Here is a 21,001-nt window from a genome sequence, read left to right on the forward strand (position 1 = left end):
GCACTGGCAGGCAGATTCTTTACTGCTGTGCCACCTGTCGTTACTATTATTATTTTGTGAAGAATGTAGAAACTATGATTGTGTGCTAAGCTTACAACAACCAGAGAAGTTCTTTGCAGCTTCTTTTTCCTTTTCTTTCTTATAGTATATATATTCATATATATTAACAATGTACATTATATATATATAGTAAACAATACATATGTAGTTACATGTATAATACTATTATATATACACTGTATATATGTAATGTGTCTATGTATATGTGTCATGAATATTTGCATCTTATCAAACTCATGTGCCAGGTACCTTTGTCAAGCACTTCATAAACATTGCTTTGGTTTCTAACTTAGTCTTGGCTCAAAATAACAACATTACAGTGACATTATTCACAATATTATTATGATATCACTAACACTAGAAACTAATATTTCCTGAGCGTTGATTAGGCACAATTTTTGTGCTAAGAATGTTATCTGCTTTCTCCTACTTAATCCTCATATAATCCAGTACTGTTGGTGGCACTATCATCATTTTTTATTGTTTTGTATTATATTGTTTTGACTGAGTAGGAACTTGGGCTTAGAGACATTAAGTCACTTGCTCAGAATCACACAGAAACAGAGAGGTGAAGTGAGGCTTAGAAGCCCGGGTCTATGTGGCTCTGTTTTTTCACACTTTCAGTCACTTTATGCCACATGCACAACAGGTCTTCAGTATTATTCACTGAAAGAGCAACACTGTAGTGGACAAACAGAATTTGATGTTAGTACAGAAGTCCCTAAACCATTCCTTTCAGCTGCCCTCCAAAGACCCTACCAGGCTGGGCACCACTACTGCCCTTTCACTGCGGGCAATATACATCTATTCACATTTTTCTGCACTCTGGAAAGAAACAGCCTACAACCCAACACAGGAAGAATCAGGAACTATTAACAAGACAGGAGGTGCAAACAGAAAACAGAATTCACCTCACAAAGCCTGTACTTTTCTTTCCCTTATTCTCTTCCAGAGGCACGTAATAAACACACTTGGATTTACCTTGAATATAATTAACGAACTCTTTATCATTTAGGGAAAATAAATGAAAGTTTTCATTTCTATAATATTAAATTGACTTTTTAACTTTTGAAGTGAACATGTAAAACATTTCCTTCTTTTATCCCTGCTTGGGGAGTTGTAATTGCATTTTAACTGGTGCTGTTTCAAGAACAATTTTAACCTTGAATTGCAAATGTGCTGGCTGGAAGTGTATATAAATCAATTCAACTTAAGTTTTTATTGTAAAAATATTACAGAGAATAATTAGTTTTTAATCTGTCAGTTTGAGTCAAAGGAAATTTGAAAACTATTCATACTGTTTGTAAGATCTGGTCCATAAGATGTGAGAGACGACTATCATGGTTGAAGGGGGCAAATGAGAGAAAATCAAAATTAATGTAATTACCAACCACTGAAAGGCTGATGTGCACAATACTTTATAGGCTGGATATAGAAGGGCAATTAAACAAAGCCAGAGTCCATTATAAGAATAATAATAAACTCCAGGGTAAACATTAGGATCTATAATGTCACACCTAAGGTCATGGGGACGTGAGTTTTGTCATACATTTAAGAGGTATGGGAGTAAAAAAAAAAAAGAGGTATGTATGGTTTGGTTGCCGCATGAGTAAACAAGATAGTAACGAGGGAATATGAAATTCCCAGTAGCCTGGAGCATTCAAAGTTTTACTTATTGAACCATGGCTATAAAAATAAAATCTGAGAATGCTCCATGTCTGTGGCTGTGCTCTCTCCCTGCAGCTACGGACAGTTTTGGGTGAAGGTGATTATAGAAAGGCCTTCTACAGAAAGAAGAGGATTTAACCATAATCAACCATGAAACCTACCTGTTATGGGCTAATAATAGCATCTTCACTCACTATTGAAAGAAAGTCTTTATTCAAATTACTGCACGTTGTGTAGTGTTGGAACAGAAACTTTTTGAATTACGTGATTCATCAGTTGTTATGGCCTTGAGACAGATAAATAGGAGAGGCCCAACCATCAGCAGACACACATGGCCATTCCACTGGAAATGTGGCTAGTCCTACACGTTGAAATAATAGTATTTTGGATACATGAGGTTAAATAAAACATATTATGAAAATTAATTTCACCTGCTTATCTTTAAATATTTTAGTGTGGCTATCAGAAAATTTAGTGATATATGTGGCTTGTTTGTTGATACTGGACAGTGCTGTCTGAGTGGCTTCGGCAATTTAAAAAAAAAAAGCAACAAAGAAACCCACCTAATATCTCTGAGTACTTCCTGTGGTGCCAGGCACTAGTCTTGAGCATATCCTACATGCACTCCATCAATGAATCTCTATAATGGCTCCATAAAGTAGGTATTATCATTATTTCCATTTTACAGACGGAAGTTTAGGCACAGAGTTAGTAGATTAATTGATTAACTTGAATGAAGACTATAGCCAAAACCGGAACAGTTTGGCTCCATATGGAACATGGTCTTAATTCAGAAGAGTTGCTCTACTCTTTGTGACAGGGACAATATTGGTTGAAATAAAAAAAAGTCATGTCACTTAAAGATCCCACATAAACACTATTAAAACTAATACATGAATTCAGCAAAGTACAAGGATACAAGATTAATATTCAGAAATCTGTTGTATTTGTTTACACTAACAATGAAATGCCAGAAAGTAAAAAACAAACAAACAAAAAAACCCATTTTAAAATTGCATCAGAAAACAAAATATCTAGGAATAAACCTAATCATTAGGTGAAAGACCTATCTGCTGAGAAATATAAGACACAGATAAGGGAAACTGAAGACGACCCAAAGAAATCGAAAGATATCCCATGCTTGTGGACTGGAAGAAGTAATGTTTAAATGGCCAGATTACCCAGAGCAATCTATAGATTTAACATGATCCCTATCAAATAACCCATGACATTTTTCACAGAACTAGAACAAATATTCCTAAACTTTATATGAAACTACACAAGATTGCTAAAATAATCCTGGAGAGGTGTGGGGCAGAAATCAAAGCTGGAAGCATTACCCTCCCAGACTTAAGACAATATTACAAAACTACAATAATCAAAACAGCATGTTATTGGCATACAAACAGATGTATCGATCAACAGAACAGATGAGAGAGCCCAGAAATAAACCCATATGCCAATGGTCAATTAATCTACAACAAAGGAAGCAGAAATATATAAAGGGGAAAAGAAAATCTCTTCAGCAACTAGTGTTGGGAAAGCTGGACAGCTGCATGTAAATCAATGAAGTTAGGACAGACCCTCACATAAAACTGCAAATGGCTTAAAGGCTTAAATATGATATAACACCATAAAATTCCTGGAAGAGAAAATAGGCAAAACATTTTCAGACATTAACTGTAGCAATGTTTGCTTAGGTCACTTTCCCAAGGCAAAAGCAAAAATAAACAAGTGGAACCTAATCAAACTTAAAAGCTTTTGCATAGCAAAGGAAACCATCAATAAAGCAAAAACACAACCTATGATATGGGAGAAAATATTTGGAGACAATGTGCCTGACAAAGGGTTAATTTCCAAAATATACAACTCAACATCAAAAAAACAAACGACCCAATCAAAAAATGAGTAGAAGACCTAAACAGACATTTCTCCAATGAAGACATGAAAGATGCTCAATATTGTTACTTGTTATAGACATGCAAATTTAAACTACAATGAGTATCACCTCACACTGGTAAGAACAGCTATTATCAAAATGTGAGAAAAGGGAACCTTCTTATACTACTGGTGGGAGTGTAAATTGGTACAACCACTATGGAAAATAACATGGAGGTTCCTTAAAATACTAAAAATAGAGCTACTATATGATCTAGCATTCCCACTCTTGGGCATATATCTGGAAAAGATAAACACTAATTTGAAAAGATACATGCATCCCAATGTTCATAGTAACATTATTTACAATAGCCAAGTCATGGAAGCAACCCAAATGCCCATTAATAGAGGACCAGTTTAAGATGTGGCCCCCTTCACAACGCACAACGGAATATTACCCAGTCATATAAAAGAATGAAATACTGCCATTTGCAACAACACAGATGGACCTAGAGAATATCATACTAAATGAAGTAAGTCACAGAGAAAAAGACAAACATGATATGATATGACTTATATGTGGAATATAAAAAATAATACAAATGAATATATATACAAAGCAGAAATAGACTTATAGACATAGAAGACAAACTTATGGTTACCAAAGAGGGAAGTGGGGTAGGAGAAGGATAAATTAGAGTATGGGATTAACAAACTACTGTACATAAAACAGGCAAGTAACAGGATTTACTACATAACATAGAGAACAATACTGGACCTCTTGTAATAACCTATAATGGAAAATAATCTGACAAATATATATATACCTGAAGCACTTTACTGTACATCTGAAACTAGCACAATATTGTAAATCAACTATGAACTCCAATGAAAAATAAACTAACTTCAATTTTTTAGAAGTCATGCAAATAAAACAGCCTTTTTGATAGAACCTCCAAGAAGCACTTCAACAAAACTGATACTAGGGGAGATTATATGCAGTGTTCTATTTCAAACTATAGAAGCCAACAGTCTTGGAAAGTGAAGGTTGGGGTAGTCTCCAATGGCCAAAGTATCACCATCTGACAGCCACTGTTATAGAATAAAACACATCCTAGGTAGTAGACTAAAGATTAGCACGTTCCCTGACTGATCATGAATATAAGGCAGGAACCCATCTTAACGTGCTGGTCCCTGTCCCTTTGGCCTCCCAGGCCAGGACTGAGGGTGCCGCTGTTTTGTTTGGGTGACAAATCACGGTTGGATTTTTGCCTGATATTTACAGTTGACCTTGAGGGGAGCCACACAAGCCCTGCTGACTGCTGGCCAACCAAGCCAGCCAACGTGCTTCTATTACCTACACCACATTCAGATCACAGAAGCCAGTGTCAGAGCTCACAGGCTGCAGGGCTGGTTTGAATGCCCAAGGAAACCCACAGAAGAGGCTCATATTTACTCAGGAAGACATCCACATCATACAAGTCAACAGTAAGCGCTCAGCTCTCTATTTTAGGGTGAACCTGCTCCCCTTTTCACGGCTGGCAGGTCCCCACCCTGTACAAGAGAAGAGTCTTTGGAGAAAAGGAAGGATGATGACTAGGAAGGCTTTTTTTTTTTTTTTTCCTGACAGAAGCAGACATGGAGTTCTGCCTACTTGTCTTCTCTGAATTGGCCATTTGCCTTTCTGAAATGAACATTCTGTGCTAACTTCAGAAAGAATGTTGGCAGGCTCAAGGCGGGAAGGGCTGAAACGGTCATACTTGGATGGCTAACACTTTCCTGTCTGAGGACTGACATAGCAGTGACCTCCACTCAGCTCACCAGCCAGGAACCAGGGTGGCCACAAGAAAACGAGGTGCTTCCTCCCCTGGGAAACAGGAAAGGATATATGAGGCTGTGCTTGATGCAAGTGAAGCATTATCTAAAGACGTCTTAGAGGCAAGAAACTGGGGAGCCAGTATGACTAATTTATTTCTTCACTATTCTCTTGAAACAATAGTATCTACAGAGAGGTCATATACTGAAAATTGCAGGGGAAAAAAAAAAAAAACTCTTCCATTATTTCTCTTTGAGAGTATGAGTAGCAGAGTAGAAGCACAAAAAGATGTTAACAAAGCACGTTTTAAGATACCCAGTTCCCAAATGTCAAAATGCTTCTCATTGACAAATACTTGACAAGACATCCAAGCCTAAAACTCTGTCTTTTGTTTAAGCTTCACCCAACTGCAATAAAACTCAGTATGTGTTAAAGGTCTATTTCACCTCAGCCAAACAATTACCTCTCTCTGTCTCCCCCTCACACGGTACCCTCCAAAGAAAACAAAACAAAAAAAGCCAAACTTGAATTTTCTAACCTCATTACCCCAAGCCTTTGTATCTTTGAAGACAAAAGCATTTATCTTGATCGACAAAAAGGGTCCCATTTCAAAGCTCTGTCCCCCGCCCCGAACCTTGAGGATATAAATATTTGGACTGCAGTTTTCTTACATTTTAATAAAACAATGCTGGCCTCACCATGAGGAAGAAAATTTGTTTTATATTTCATTATCTCCTTAAAGCCAGCAGATCCTGTTCAGCAACCAAATTGCTAGTCCTTCTTTTTTCATCACAATGTAATTAAAAGGAAAAAAAGAAAACTCTGAAAGTAAAATGTCTGCCAACTGTAGTAAGGCCAAATTAATCTGTTTCCTCTGGCACCTACTTTTTCGAGTGGGCTCTCTCTCCTTCACATAGGTCCTTCTAGATAATCTGTTCCATTCCCACCTCCCTCCCCGCCCAGAATGGCAACAAACACTGATGTCTCCGGACACAACCAGCCCCTCGGCTGATTTATTAAGAAATGGACACAAGACCAAGGCCATCCAACTTGCTGTTGGCTAACTTCTACTCAGATCTATCTTCCTGAATACTTGATACAAGATCCAGACCACTAACAACTGGCAGCTGGGTGGTGCTGCAGAAGACTCCTCAGAGTTGCTTGGACAGCAGGAAATCAAACCAGTCAATCCTAAAGGAAATCAACTCTCAATGTTCATTGAAAGGGCTGATGCTGAAGCTGAAGCTCCAATACTTCGGCAGTTGATGTGAACAGTCAACTCGTTGAAAAAGACCCTGATGCTGACAAAGACTGAGGGTTAAGAGGAGGAGGGGGTGACAGGATGAGATGGTTGGATGGCATCACCGACTCAATGGACATGAGGTTAAGCAAACTCTGGAAGATTGTGAAGGACAGGGAAGCCTGGTGTGTTGTTGTTCATGGGGTTGCAAAGAGTTGGACACAACTTAGCAAATGAACAACAAACCTTATTAAGCTCCAATCCCCTCCAAAGAAAACGACACTCAAACTGAGAGAGAGAGAGATGGTACCAGAGTTTTGCAAAAGGATAGAATCACAAAGCTGTGGCAGAAACTCTTAAGATGTAAGAGCTGGCCCCTAAAAGACAGAGAGTAAAACTTGTGCCTCACTTGCTAGTAACAGTCCTGGTCATGATGTCTTCATCTCAGGATGTCCCTACCTCTCGTTTCGTTCAAATATTCCCTCTTCTGAAGCTATTTTAAGTGAGTTTCTGTTTCTGACACCCCAAACAGCCCTGACCAGGGCACAATCCAATCCTATTTCTCCCACTCCCTTTACTGTATTCTCTGCCCTTGTTATGAACATCTTTGGACTATTTTCCATGTCAGCTAGGTTCTTAATCTTGTTGCCTGCGTCTTCTTCCATTATATTAATTTATCATGTAATTTCAAAACTTCCCCCTTCCTCTACATTACCTTAATTCTTAGCTAACCAACTTTAAGGATGCATTTTGTATGGATGTCTCTGATAAGAATGTTACATTTTTCAAACAGTCCTGGGTCAACAGCTCAAATCCACCGTCGTACAAATCTGACCAATCGTTCTTGGTTCTATTTTATGAAATTATGGAGGAGAAATCTACTCTTCTTTTACTGCAATACACATTGCATTTTTCATCAAAAATCGTATTTCCCCCTTCCATCTATTAATCCTCATGGGGTGAGGTGATATCAAGTCCTCTCACCCCCTGGTGGATCCTCTGTATCTGATATTTCCCCCCAATCTCATCCCCATCTCACCAAGTTCCTACCCACAGTTAAGAGCTCAGCCTAAGCCCACCTTCCTGTTGACATCTGCCAGGCCACACTCAGAGAGACACAGTTCAATGTAGGGGTTGGCAACACAGGTTTGCAATTAGACAAACTCAGGCTTGGTTTTCTGGCTTCAACCTTCATTGACTATGAATCCTTGGGCATGTTACCCAACCTCTCCACACCATGATGTTTTCCTTATTTGTACGACCTGTGTGCAATATACCTAACTCTCAATGTTGTTTTGCAACAAAGTTGATTGCATGTAAAATGCCTATCACACAGAAAGAGCTCCACCGGTGGCATTTTATTTTCTTTCATTTCTTCATGTATACCAACTTCTCCTTTCTGAACTTTGGGGGAGGTTTAGTAGCTCAGAGCATGAGCTTGGGGGTCAGACATCCTGGCCTCGCAGCTGGCTGTGTGACCCTGGCAGATCACTTCACTTCTGTAAAATGAAGGCACGAACAGCACGTACCTCATAAGACTGCTCATGAAGACTAAATGAGTTCACGCATATAAAGAGCTCAACAGTTGCTGGCATAAGGTCTCATCTTCACAGAGGGTGGCTTTTATTTGCTCAAGAATGAATACTTACAAGGTATCAGATTTCATGCCTGCAATTCTCTTCAACTAAGTTCATTTGTGGCTGAGCAAGCATGTCTTAAATTTTACAACTCTTGGGTGCAAAAATATGTCTCTTGGAAAGAATGTAAAGAACCAGTGAGAAGCAAAGGATACCAAAAAACAAAATCGTTATCCTGGTTATATTCTAGCAATGTCATTAGGTTAAGTCAACATAAAACAAGTTAAGCATGGAAGCCCTCTGGGGGCTAAATAGCTACCTGATGGTAAGAGATGGGGACGGGCCTCCGGAACACTATCCACTCCACAATTTCACTACACGGTGGGGTCGTCAGAGAACCTGTGTACCGGTAATAGCTGCCCAGGGATGCAGGCAGGAGGTCCCGGAGGATGAAAGGATCCAGAAAGGTCTCTTTCTCTGTTTGGGAGAAGAGGGAAAAGAAAAGCACAGTGGTTAAGTGCTTCTAGGTGGCAGACACACAGTCAAAACCCTCGGCACGCGGGTGCCCCGTCACAAGTCATGTGCGTGTTTACATCCCGAGAAGCACAAGCATTTGGTGGTGGGAGCCACGGAAAACAGCAGCGTTTCCCAGGGTGTGTTCTGAGACTTCACACGGCGCTGCATCTCATGAAAAACAGGTTCCATGGTGAACAACAGTGGGCAACACTGCAACCCCTCTCTCTTTCCCCAGGAAACAGACAAAACATGAGCACAGTTGAGTCATTGAGTCCTGCAGGAAAGAAACAGACGTGGTTTTGTTTACCTCACTCCTTTCCAATTTTTTTTCAGCTTTCATAAATTTTAATTAATCCACTGTATTTTAAATATTATTTCAATATTTAATCACAGTTAAAATTATTAATATTTTATATTTTTTTAACTAAGGCTTTCTATTTAACTTTTTATTTTATATTGTGGGGTGCAGTTGATTAACAGTGTTATGACAGTTTCAGGTGAATAGCAAAGGGGCTCAGCCATACATATACATGTATCCTTTCTCCCCCAAATGCCCCTCCCATCCAGGTTGCCATGTAACATTGAGCAGAGTTCCCTGTGCTATACAGTAGGTCCTTGTTAGTTACCCATTTTAAATATAGCAGAGCTGTGCTAAGTCCATTTTTCATGTTGGTTCTAATGTTTAAAAATTATTTATTGAAATATAGTTGACTTACAATGTTGTGTTAGTTTTAGGTGTACAGCAAAGTGATTCAGCTATACCCACCCTTGTTGCATCATAGACCCCTTTTCCATCTAATACTTGTGAACTAACAATCAAGTGAACAAACTCTGGGACACCCACGTGATGAAGTGGGAGAAGGAAACTAAGGCAACAGTAAACTGCATTTCCAGAGTTGGTAATGGTTTCATTATGGCTTCATCCAAGGCTTACTCAAATCAAAGTGAAACCAAACCAAGGCATGGGCCCTGAATTTATAAAATGACGGCCCAGAAAATAGGCTTCTTCTTTTTGCAAAAGTGGAGGGGGTCTTCTCTTAGGTAGTGGAAATGCCATTTAAGCTGAGACCTAACACTGATATTGCACAATAACTCTGTGAATAAAACAAGGGAGAGAAGAGCTCAGTTCCTATGTAGCAGAGCTGGGCTATGAGCCCAGGCACCTTGACCCCAGAGCTTGCACAATTCTGACTCAGCTAAAGAAGCTAAAGTTAACTAGATGGATACTGAACAGGAAAAGAAGAGCATTTTAAGCTGCATGAACAGCATGTGCAAAGGTCCTGAGGCAGGAAGGAACAGCAAAAGAGATTAGGGGACTATATTATAACCCTCCCCATTAGACATGGTAGATCACCTAGCTTCTCTCATAAGTCAGAGAGGGTTGTGACCTCTACCTGGCTATTCAAATGTCCAGTCTGGAATTCTTCACTCAATCCTTTTAGGGCTATAAGGTTACTGTTGTTCAGTCACTAAGTCATATCCGACTCTTCTGTGATCCTAGGGACCGTGGCCCACCAGGATCCTTTGTCCATGGGATCTTCCAGGCAAGAATACTGGAGTGGGTTGCCACTTCTTCTCCAGGTGACCTCCCTACCCCAGGGACTGAACCCCCGCCTCCTGTGTCTCCTGCATTGGCAGGCGGATCTCTACCACTGAGCTGCCTGGGAAGCCCAGACCTGCTAACAGTTTGCCTTAGCTCCTTGATGGCCTCCTCCACAAGTGCCCCTGGACACTTCCTGGGGACTGCAAGGCTCCAGGTAACTGCATGGACACAACCTGTGACTTATAGGAGTATTCTTTGCAGCCTCACATCTCCTCCCTCCTTTTCCTTTAGAACAACCAGTACAGGTATTTGGGCAAATGTGTTATCCTTAGACTCAAGAGGTCTATGTAATTGAGGGTTAAGGCAAAAAACCAACAAAAATCAACTATATTAGAATAATGAAAATGAAAATTTCCTTTTGGTAGAGATTTGTTGAACAAAACCTAGTATTTATTTCACTTTTACTACATACCAAGCACTCTTCTGAGTATATACATGTTGCAATTTAAACTGGTTTCCCAGGTAGTGCTAGTGGTAAAGAATCTGCTTTTCAACACAGAAGATGTAAGAGATGGAGGGTTCGATTCCTGGATTGGGAAGATTCTCTGGAGGAGAGCATGGCGACCCACTTCAGTATTCTTGCCTGGAGAATCACATGGACAAAGGAGCCTTGAAGGGCCATAGAGTTGCACAGAGTTGGACACGATTGAAGCGACTTAGCACAGCACACCACAGACATTTAAACAGCACTTACTGTATGTGTCAGGCCCTGTTCTAAGAGTTTTGCAAAGACTGATTTATTTAATACTTCAGAAAGTCCTACAAAGCATGACATCATGGGATTACTATTACCATCTCCAATGCACAGTCCTGTCATGTACAACCATGTAGCGGAGTTTGGAATCCAGGCTTTCATTAGTCTGAGGCCATCATCACACCCTTTCCCTTTATAAACCTTTAGCGTATGTACTTTGAATATTCCAATTTTCCAGATGTAGAATTTAAGGCACGGAGGGGTTAAATCAATAAGCCCTGGGTCACTAGTGAAGAGTAAAGCGCCAGCAGTTATTCATGAGGCTCAGAAACTTTGGCAGATTCTGCAAAGGTTTTCAGTTCGTTTTTTAAAGGGGAAAATTAAATGTTAGCTAATAAATGCATCATAGGGTGCTGTAATCAAAACGACAAAAGCAATTTCTGCGGGATAGAAGGCCAGAAATAACAGAGTCACCCCTCTACCCACTGGCAAATCTAGGCTTTAATTTAACCTGGTTACCAGCCACCTAATGATAGGGGAAATCTCTGTTAGCGTGCTTGGCCGGGACTGGCTTGGCTGGGAAGAAGAACCCTTTGGGCCTCTGCTTGCTGCTTCTGGACTTCCTGGGCTGTGCAAATAGTCAACACAAAGCCCCATGCAATACAGGGTGTGCAGGGTCTGGCATCAAAAACTGCCACCTTCATTTCTCTAAGCGTCGTACATAAACCCGGCATCACACCGCAGCACACCAACCTGCCTGAGGATCAAGGGCTCTAGACTGAAGGACAGGAAAATCTTCCGAGTTTTCCCCGAGGGGCCTGACCTAATATTAGGGTTGCAGTTAAGCACGCCGTATGCAGACAGGTAGTGACAGGACAATCCCTGTAAGCCCGGGGCAGCAGAGCCCCCATCGAAAGCACCCACCTCTGGGAAGAGGCTGCGGCTTTAAAGAATACAGACAGATAAGTCAGAAAAACCGGCCCCGCCAATCAGAGGTGGGTGAATTTCACAAGGTGAATTTCACTGTTTCAAGGGAATCGGGACTCTCATATACATTCCTATACGGGCTCTTGAATTCGGCAAGGATGGATGGGAACTGTAGGCAGGACCACTGCTACAAATACAGTGGTGTTTCACTGTCCTAAATCAACCAAAGGGCTTTAGACACAGGTTCCAATCTAATTCATTAGAAGACAACCTACCCTATGGCTCAGGGAACTCAGAGCTCTGTGGTGACCTAAACGGGAGGGAAATCCAAAAAAGAGGGGATGTAGGCATACACACAGCCAATTCACTCTGCTGTACAACAAAAACTAACAACACTGCAAAGCACCTAAAAATTAAAAAAAAAAAAAAAAAGGTGGAGTAAGATGATTGGTGGGGCAGACAGACCTAGTGATGGACAAAAAAGGGAGGGGCTTCCATACTTATTGTTACCACCACTGTCACTACTGTTAGACCCCCCTGGGCCACTGGCTTCGGGAACCCAAGAACCCTTTCTTCAAACCCCATCTCACACAGGAGCCAGGCAAGTCAAACAGCCAGAGTGCAGCCACGAAGGCTGAAGCTGAGCTGGAAACCCCAGGGACACTTGGAAAACCACGCGTGTAGTCCAACTCTTTAATTTTACAGCTGGGAAAACAGGAGACCAAAGAGGAATAATGAACCCAAGGTCAAAAACTTAAGGAGAATACAGAGGTTGGGACTGGATTCTTTCTTCAAAGATACCACTGAGAATCAGAAACAAGTACTTAAGTCAGTGAGCAGGAAATGTCACGGAACGCTGAAAACTTCATCAGCACCTTCACTTCTCCATTCCTACAGAAACTGGTGAAACGAGCAGATTCTCATTCTACTGGGTTCAGATCCCAACTCTTCCATCTGTGAACTGTGTGATCCTAGTTACTAAACCTTCCCAGGCTGTTGTGAAGATTAAATAAATCAGTATGAGAATGGAATTCAGAAAGAGCTGGAAACAATAAACATCTCATAAACGACAGATACGATCCTCACTCTAATTCTTACTACTTGTATTATTACTATTATTATTATTATTCCTCTAAACTACTAAGCCTATACTTAGCCATGTACTTCCTTGAATGTTTCTGCATGTGTTTTCCTTTTTTTTTTTTTTAAACAGAATTACTAGTGCCTTAAAGGTACAGCATGTCTGATATAGTCTCCATCGGTCTGAGCACTGTAGGTTACAGTTTTCTTTGCCAAAGCTCTAGCATGAGCTTCAGAATTCAATAGCTGTGTGGCCTTAGGAAAACTTCTTAACCTCTCTGAGCTACTTCCCTTATCTGTAAAATGGGAAAACTGAGGCTATTTACCCCTCAGGAGTGACAATTAATCAGACTAACAAACATGACGTTCTTATTAGCACAGTGGCTTGCAGCCGAGATTACTTTGTGTTTTAAGCCAGGGACTAGCAAATGTTTCCGAGATGGTGCCAGACAGTAATATTTTAGGTTTTGCAGGCCAAGAGGCAAAACCAAAGATGGTATATAGGTAGCTATATAACAAACACATTTCCACGACTTTATTAACGATGTTCAAAATGCTAGCAACAACTGAGGACGGTTAAAAAAATATACATCTGCTAAGGGGAAGAATGGAATTCTTTAGGACTGGGGAGAAGGCAGGAATAAGGTTTTGCTTAATTAAGGTTCACATATGAGAACCCATTCATTCTTAGCTCAGGAGCCACACAAAAACAGTGACACCAATTTGGTCATTGGGTTGCATTTTGCGCACTCCCGATTTTAAGCTAAGTACTGGAGGGTGGAGCGGAGGTAATGCTAGAAAGCCATCCTAGAGCCACAGCAAGAAGTGGGGGTGGGCCACGCTACATGTTCAGGGGCCTCCACCATTAATGAGAGTTTCTTCTATGAACATACATTACAGAATTAACTCCCAAGTTGTTTTCTTTTTCCTTTGAGTTTTCTAAGTTCAACTCAAACATTAATTATTACTGCTATTTCTGAAAATTCTGTTTTTTGCTCAATCCCATAGGAGTGCTCCATTGGCAAGATGGGGCACTCATAATGCTTAATTGTTAGAAATAACTTTAGAAATGGTACCCAGTATTTCTAGCACTGCCCACAAAGCCCTCCAAAGCCACAAGGCACTTAACTGGCTGGACCCAAGACCGAGAGTTCCTGAGTATAGCCATTGGAAATAAAGAAGAATGCACTTTTCATCTAAAAATTTACACTCCCTAAGAAAATCTTAATAAATGTACATCTTGTAAATGGAGGGACTGCTAGAGCCAGGCCTCTGGAATTGAAACCTAATTAGTCTACCTAAAGGCCTGACCTAAGACAAATTACTTTAATCTTTCTGCAACTGTTTCCTCATCTGTAAAATGGGATTATAACAGTGACTCATCTGAAGGCTTATCTTATCATGTATTACATGAATCAACATTAGTTAAGAGCTTAGGAAAGCACAGAATAAGCACAGATAAGTACTTGTTAAAATGAATCCTATTATAAACGGGCAGTGTGACTCTAAAGCCATCCAGATCAGGACACTCTGCCTCCAACTTTTACCCTAATTAGTAATTTGAATTTGAAACATTGCTGTCCCAGACACTTAACTAGTTGAGAAAAATATTTGAAACACTCTGCTTATTCCACCATTCATTCCATTATACCATAATAAGCAGGTACTGTGCATTACTAGATAAAAGAATTGAAAAGGAATGAATCTCATATTCCACTTTCAAGGATCCCAGTGCTGTATGCAGACAATATTATATTTTAATAATTAATTGTTCATCAAAGAAAAAGATGAGGAACAGGGATGCTAAATTCAAAGTTATTCAAATTGCAAAAATGAATAATGTATGACTTTTTTATTAAATACACACTGTATTAAGTAGTCTACATTTCACCCAACTCTGTCTTTCATTTTTAAGCATTTTGAACGACAATATGAATAATCAGTTAGGGGAGGTTTATTTAGAAAAAGAAATACCTTATTTGAATGCAAACAGAGTATATCCGGAGATGATTAAATTTTTCTTATCAATTAGAAAATTTTGTATGAGGACTTTAAAGTCATGGTCAACCATTAAATGCGGAGAGGCCCAGTTATCCTTGCATTTCCTTTCAACATTAAATTATATCTGGCTCAATTCTGTTCAATTTCTTATTTCTGATAGCAGTGCCAGGAGGCAATCTTTAATTAAAGAAAATTTGAAAGACTCAAACATGCATAATTGGATTAAAAATGTGATCATTAAAACATTAGATGATAATCATCTGATTGATTGCATTTTTCAGTGTGTTAATAACCTAATATTTTCAATGCTTTGGTTATATAGGAAAAAAGAAAGCCTTTATAAAATATGATGAACAATCAACACAGGGAGCAGACCTATGCACTAATCAAGACCTACGGAATTATACTGAAAACATACGCACACACTGCAATGAACAGAACGTCGCATTGTAAAAAAGAGTATGGACAGAATGTGATGGTGTCAAAGGGAGGAAAACCCTCAAAACAAGAACTCAACCTAATCTAGGGACGTATATGAATAAACAAGAGAAAGCCCAAACTTCGACGTTTAGCCCAAGGACTGGTTTCTTCAGTGTTTCCCAAAACTTTCTATAAGGAAAAGCTATTTATTTTCCCCTAAAAGCTCAAAATCACTGGGGAAGGACTGGCCTTCTGCTTCATACAAGGAAAGGCACAGAGAGAATGACACTGGACAAAAACTGGGGATTGGGTGATGCTAAATGGGAGAGGACTGATGATACTGCTGCTTAGAATCAATGTGCATGCAAATCACCTGGGACACCTGTTATATTGTAGAAGCCTGTAGATTCTGAGCCAGTAGGCTTGGGAATGGGGACTGAGATTCTGCATATTTAATAATGCTGATCACACCTGAGAAGTCAGTTTTCATGAGGGCTGTGTCAGTGGGCTCTGCCTTCTGCAGCCTCATCCGCTGCTACTTTCTGACCCTTAGGCTGAGCCACATGGACCTCTGGTTAGTCCATGATCACACCACCCCAGGGCCTTTGCACTGCCTCTCCACGCAGCCTAAAACATTTTTTTTTCCCCACTGCTCTATTCATGGCTGGGTTTGAGACCAAATTCAGCTGCCAACAACTTACTTATATTTGAATGACATTTCTCAATCAGGTGACTCTCTGAGTACTGTTCTGAAAATGGGGTTTTAAGCACAGACCCCTTGAGATGGAAGCCTCTGACTGAAAAACCTGAAGATGGAAACGAACCATGTGGCTACCTGGGGAGGACATTCTGGGCAGAGAGAAAGGCCACTGCAAAGGGGTTCTGCGTGGTGTGTGATGAAATGAAGAGAAGAAAAGGAAAACTGGAAGAAAAGTTCAAGAGCCTGAATCTGACAACTCAAGGGGGGGCGGGGGGGAATCAGCTGCTGGTTAAGGATAACCTGGAATTTGACTAAAAATTGTGAAGAGGCCAAAACACTCAACTGAAGTCAGCAGCTCTGGCTAAAGCCTGGACTAGGCATGTGTGAACTGTGTGATGTCGGAGTGGTGATGGGTCAGACAAGCTGGTGACAGGAGGGCCTGCCGAACAGGAACAAGAAATGGGAACTCATAATGGGAAGAAAGAGCCTGAGGCCAGAACTCCAGGATTTCAGGAGCTTGGCACCTAGAAGCCCCCACGGATGTTAGAGAGCATTACATTATAATTATGATGGTGGCAGAGGGACTCAAGGAATTCATTTCATGATCTAAATATAAGAAATGAAGCTTGCTCCATCTGACTGGATGGTGATATCAGACATGTCATCTCTCATCTGTAAGGAGGATGGAAAAAAAAAATTAGGATAAAATGGCAAAGGTGGGGTAACCAAGTGAAGCTGGACCATTTTCAAGGTGTAGCTTCAGCAAGGCTTCATGACATGATTTTAAGGAACAAGTACTACACTGAGGTTACAACAAGGGGATCCCTGAGGAGTGACCAAGAACCACAGAGAACTGTGGGGTTCTCCAGAGTTTCAAAGGACGCTAGTTCTATTTCATGTACAAATAAAGAAAATGAGGTCCGGAGAGGGAAGGTGAGTGACCCAAGATCACAGAGGGAAGTGTGAGGGAGTCTGGGTATCCCTTTCTATACCTGATTCCGTATCTCCAGGCACCTTGCCTGCAGCAGATACAAACATGATCAGGTGAAGAAATCTCTCTGAAGACTGAAGAACTCATTTAACCTCGTAGACACCAATCTACTCCTGGCACTGCCCAGCTCAGAATGCTCCAGTGGCTTCTCATTTCATTTCCAGTAAAATCCAAGCTTCTCACCACGCCATGAGGCCCTCCAAGACCTAACTCTGCAGCCCAATGTCTCTCCACCCTCTCCCTGTTGACCATCACCTTCCTCCTCACCTTTCCGTTATCTTTTCCTTCCTGTGTTTATTTACTGTTGGTCTCTTCTCAAGAGTTGGATAATTCCACAAGAGAAAAACACCTCACCTTTTTTGGGTACCCTGTACATCCAGCAACTAAAACACCGCCCAGAACAGAGCAGATGCCCAATCACTGTGAAAAGAGAATGAAGGAACAAACACAGCAGCTGGTGTATTTTAAATAACCAATAAATCCTAGATTTCTTCATATTCGTGTCACCATCAATCGTAAGATGAATCATTACTTCAGAAGTCATTAATAAAGGCAACAAGTTGGTAATTAAACAATGGTCATAGCTATACAATTTGTATAATTAGTTAACAGTAGCTGTTTTTTTTTTTTAAAGCAAACTGGAAGCTCTATTACACCAAGACTGTGACTCCTTATCGTATCCCCAGGGCCCAGGACAGCACCTGAGAGAAAAGGTCCATTACCCATGGCTGAAAGCATTGATCAAACCAAGTCACCAAGGAGCTCCAATCCAGAAGCAGGGAAACCGTGCCCCGAAGCCAAACCCTGTCTGGTACCTGCTTCTGTAAATAAAGTGTGACTGGAACACAGCCATGCCATTGTCTCTGGCTGCTTTCAGGCTGAAGCTGGGCAGCTGACTTGTTGCAGCTCACAGCGGATGGCCGGCAGACCCCAAACAATTTTGCCATCAATCCTTTTACCAAGAAAGGCTGCTGACACTTGCTCCTGTGTGAAGGGCAGAGTGCTTAGAAGGGATGGGGACAAGTGATCCTGTTCAAGCATAAATGGAGCAAACTACATGTTGACACAGGCTTGTGGAGCCTCTCTCTGCCTCTGAAACAGCCTCCGCCGGGCGGGCAGAGACTTTAACACACGCCCCTCGGCCTTCACCACGGGCGTGCCCTGAGAAAATCTGAGCGGCTCCCATGAAGGCATCTCACTGCAGGGTCTGAGCAAGGGCAGCTTGCGCAGGAGGGTGCTCACCTGATAATCAGACTCCTGAATTCAAGGACCTAGGGTGGCCCTCCAAGGTAACAGCCACTTTACCCAGGTTCAAAGACATCTAACCTCCTTGAGTTTATTGGCAGCTTCAGATGGCCAAATGTGATATTTGGATTTAAGGATTGGTGTTTGAGTGAAGTATATGCTGACATTAACATTTCCAAAGGGAAACTACACAAAGAGCTCAGAGTCCCATCAACAATTAAAATGAACATGGCATTGAGATTATATAGAGTTATATAGTGACAAAGACCCAGTGTTACCAGGGAACAGTTTCACTGGCTGCTTCTCTCCCTGACATGGTTCCGGTGGCCATAACTGACATGGTGTGTATATTCTTTTAGACACTCAGTCAACGACCTAATTCACAGAGGAGAAACCTAGGCAGAAACCCAGAGTTAAGTGATTTTGACAATAATTAGGAAGACAGGCAAGGATGGAAACAAAAATTGGTCCGGCAGAATGAATCTGAGTCTAATACAGATGGGTTCAAATCACTGTTCCACTGCCATGAGCTGGGACAAATGAGACAGCTCTATGAGGCTCAGTTTACCTATCTGTACCATGGATTCAGAATTCATATCTCCCTGGGCTACTGTCGAGATTAAAGGACACTCTATGTTTAAAACATCCAGGCAGAGCTCAGCACACAGCAAGAGGTTAACAGAGAAAAGGTTCCCATTTCTTTCAGCCTCTTTCTGGCCCCTGGTCCACTCCCCTATGCCCTGACCTCAAGGGGACCGGCTATCCTGAATCAGCCTTGTGACCATTTTCTCCATCACTTAATTTTATTTTTGAAAGACCCAACTAAGTCAAGCAACACACATTCTATTTCAATAGCCAGGTGGTGATGGGGCGGAGCTCAGAGATCCACAATCATTTCCTGTCACCTCATGGCCTCCACCATACCCACATCAACAAGTAACAACTGGGACTTCCCCAATGGCCCAGAGCCCAAGACTCCAGACTCCCAATGCAGGGGGCCCAGGTTCCATCCCTGGTCAGGGAACTAGGTCCCACATGCAGCAAATAAGAGTTCACCTGCTGCAACTAAGTATCCTGCATGCTGCAATGAAGATCAAAATCCCAACTGCTGCAGCTAGGACCCAGTGCAGACAAATTAAAAATAAATTAATTAATTAAAAAAAAAACCCCGAGTAACAACAGTAACTTGTCGCTTGGGGTAGGGGAGGGCAGTGGTAACCGCTGATGCTGGGTGCTGACCATGTACCAGGCACAAGTATGTACAGTAAGTCATTGGCTCCGTGAGACAAACCAGTAAGTGGTGTTACTATTACCACTTTACACAGTTAAGAAAATTTAAACACAAAGAGATGAAGTGATTTGTGCAGGTTGTAAAACTAGTCAAAAGTGGAACTGAAACTCAAACCCAGAGCGTCTGCTCTTGGCCATGACATGACCCTGCTTCTACTATACCAAGGTGACCTGCACAGACTAGGGTAGCAAAGTCACCCCAGGGAGCCCCAAGCACTTTACTAAGTGTTTCTACAGGACACAATGGAGACACTGTAAAACTGTCTCTCTGCTCTCCACACCCCAGTGAAACAACCAGGAGAAGGGCATTTCCCTGGGCTCCCGCAATCCTATTCTCGTGACAACATATTGGTAAACAAGCCTGGTTAAATGAGAAGGAGCCTCCAAATTCAAATCTAACCTAAAAGGAATCACTTCTGAAGGCCTTTTCTGTCTCAGTGATGGTTAACAGCGTTACCAGTGATCAAAGCCCACAGCATCCCATTTCCTGGCTTTGGCTAAGACAAGACATGGAAGTAGCCCACATCTATGGTGGTGGTTCTGACACGCCTAAATCCAGGAAACTGTGGAAATGGCTTAAGTGGGCCTGTTTCTAGAAGATTTTGAGATCAAAGAAGGTTCAGATAAGCATCTGCCCTTCCCGGATCCACAACAGACGTGAGCCAATTAGTCCAGAGCAGGGTGCTGCGTATTTATAGCACACTTCAGGAAAGTTCCATGTAATTAGATGCTGGAAACATAAACTTCAAAGGGGAAATTTTGTCGCGTGTTAAGATGTTCAAAACTATCAGTGGCCTGTAAATAATAGAGTACTGGTTTTTCCGTTCAAGAGGGAGAAAATTTGAATGATTTCTTTCTTGAAGGTTAACATTAAAACAGAACCCTCTTTAATTCCACTGAAATATATTTGGATGATGTAGCAATTTGGGCAAAATCTAAACTGAAGCCCATCTCTGTAGAGTGTATCAAATGGTAAGTAAAGGACATACCGCTGCATGAAGCAACACTATTAGTAGACCTAGAATAGCTACAGCTACCATTTAGACAAGGCAGGGTTGACAATGTTTTTCTGTAAAGAACCAGCGAGTAAGTAAATATTTAACGCTTTGCAGGCCAAAGAGTCTCTCTGTTATAATAACAAACTCTGCCATTATAGTGTAAAAGCAGTCTCATTAAAGTGTTAGTTTCATTTGCGTCAGACTCTTTGTGACCTCATGAACTGTATGTAGCTCGCCAGGCTCCTCTGTCCATGGGATTCTCCAGGCAAGGATACTGGAGTGAGTTTCTATTCCCTT

At 41.2% G+C, this 21,001-nt stretch overlaps 1 protein-coding gene across 5 annotated transcripts in view; it reads right to left on the bottom strand.

Annotated features, from left to right (window-relative positions):
* The window catches only part of PTPRG (protein tyrosine phosphatase receptor type G), a 751,060-nt gene that overhangs the window by 143,153 nt on the left and 586,906 nt on the right, over positions 1–21,001 (bottom strand). For all 5 annotated transcript variants that reach the window (XM_070455761.1, XM_070455762.1, XM_070455760.1 and 2 more), the window contains one exon: positions 8,559–8,716. In XM_070455761.1, coding sequence (XP_070311862.1) covers positions 8,559–8,716 — 158 coding nt within the window. The remainder of the gene's footprint in view (positions 1–8,558; positions 8,717–21,001) is intronic.

The sequence above is a fragment of the Odocoileus virginianus genome, chromosome 26 (genome assembly GCF_023699985.2).
Source record: "Odocoileus virginianus isolate 20LAN1187 ecotype Illinois chromosome 26, Ovbor_1.2, whole genome shotgun sequence".
NCBI classification, from domain to species: Eukaryota; Metazoa; Chordata; class Mammalia; order Artiodactyla; family Cervidae; genus Odocoileus; species Odocoileus virginianus.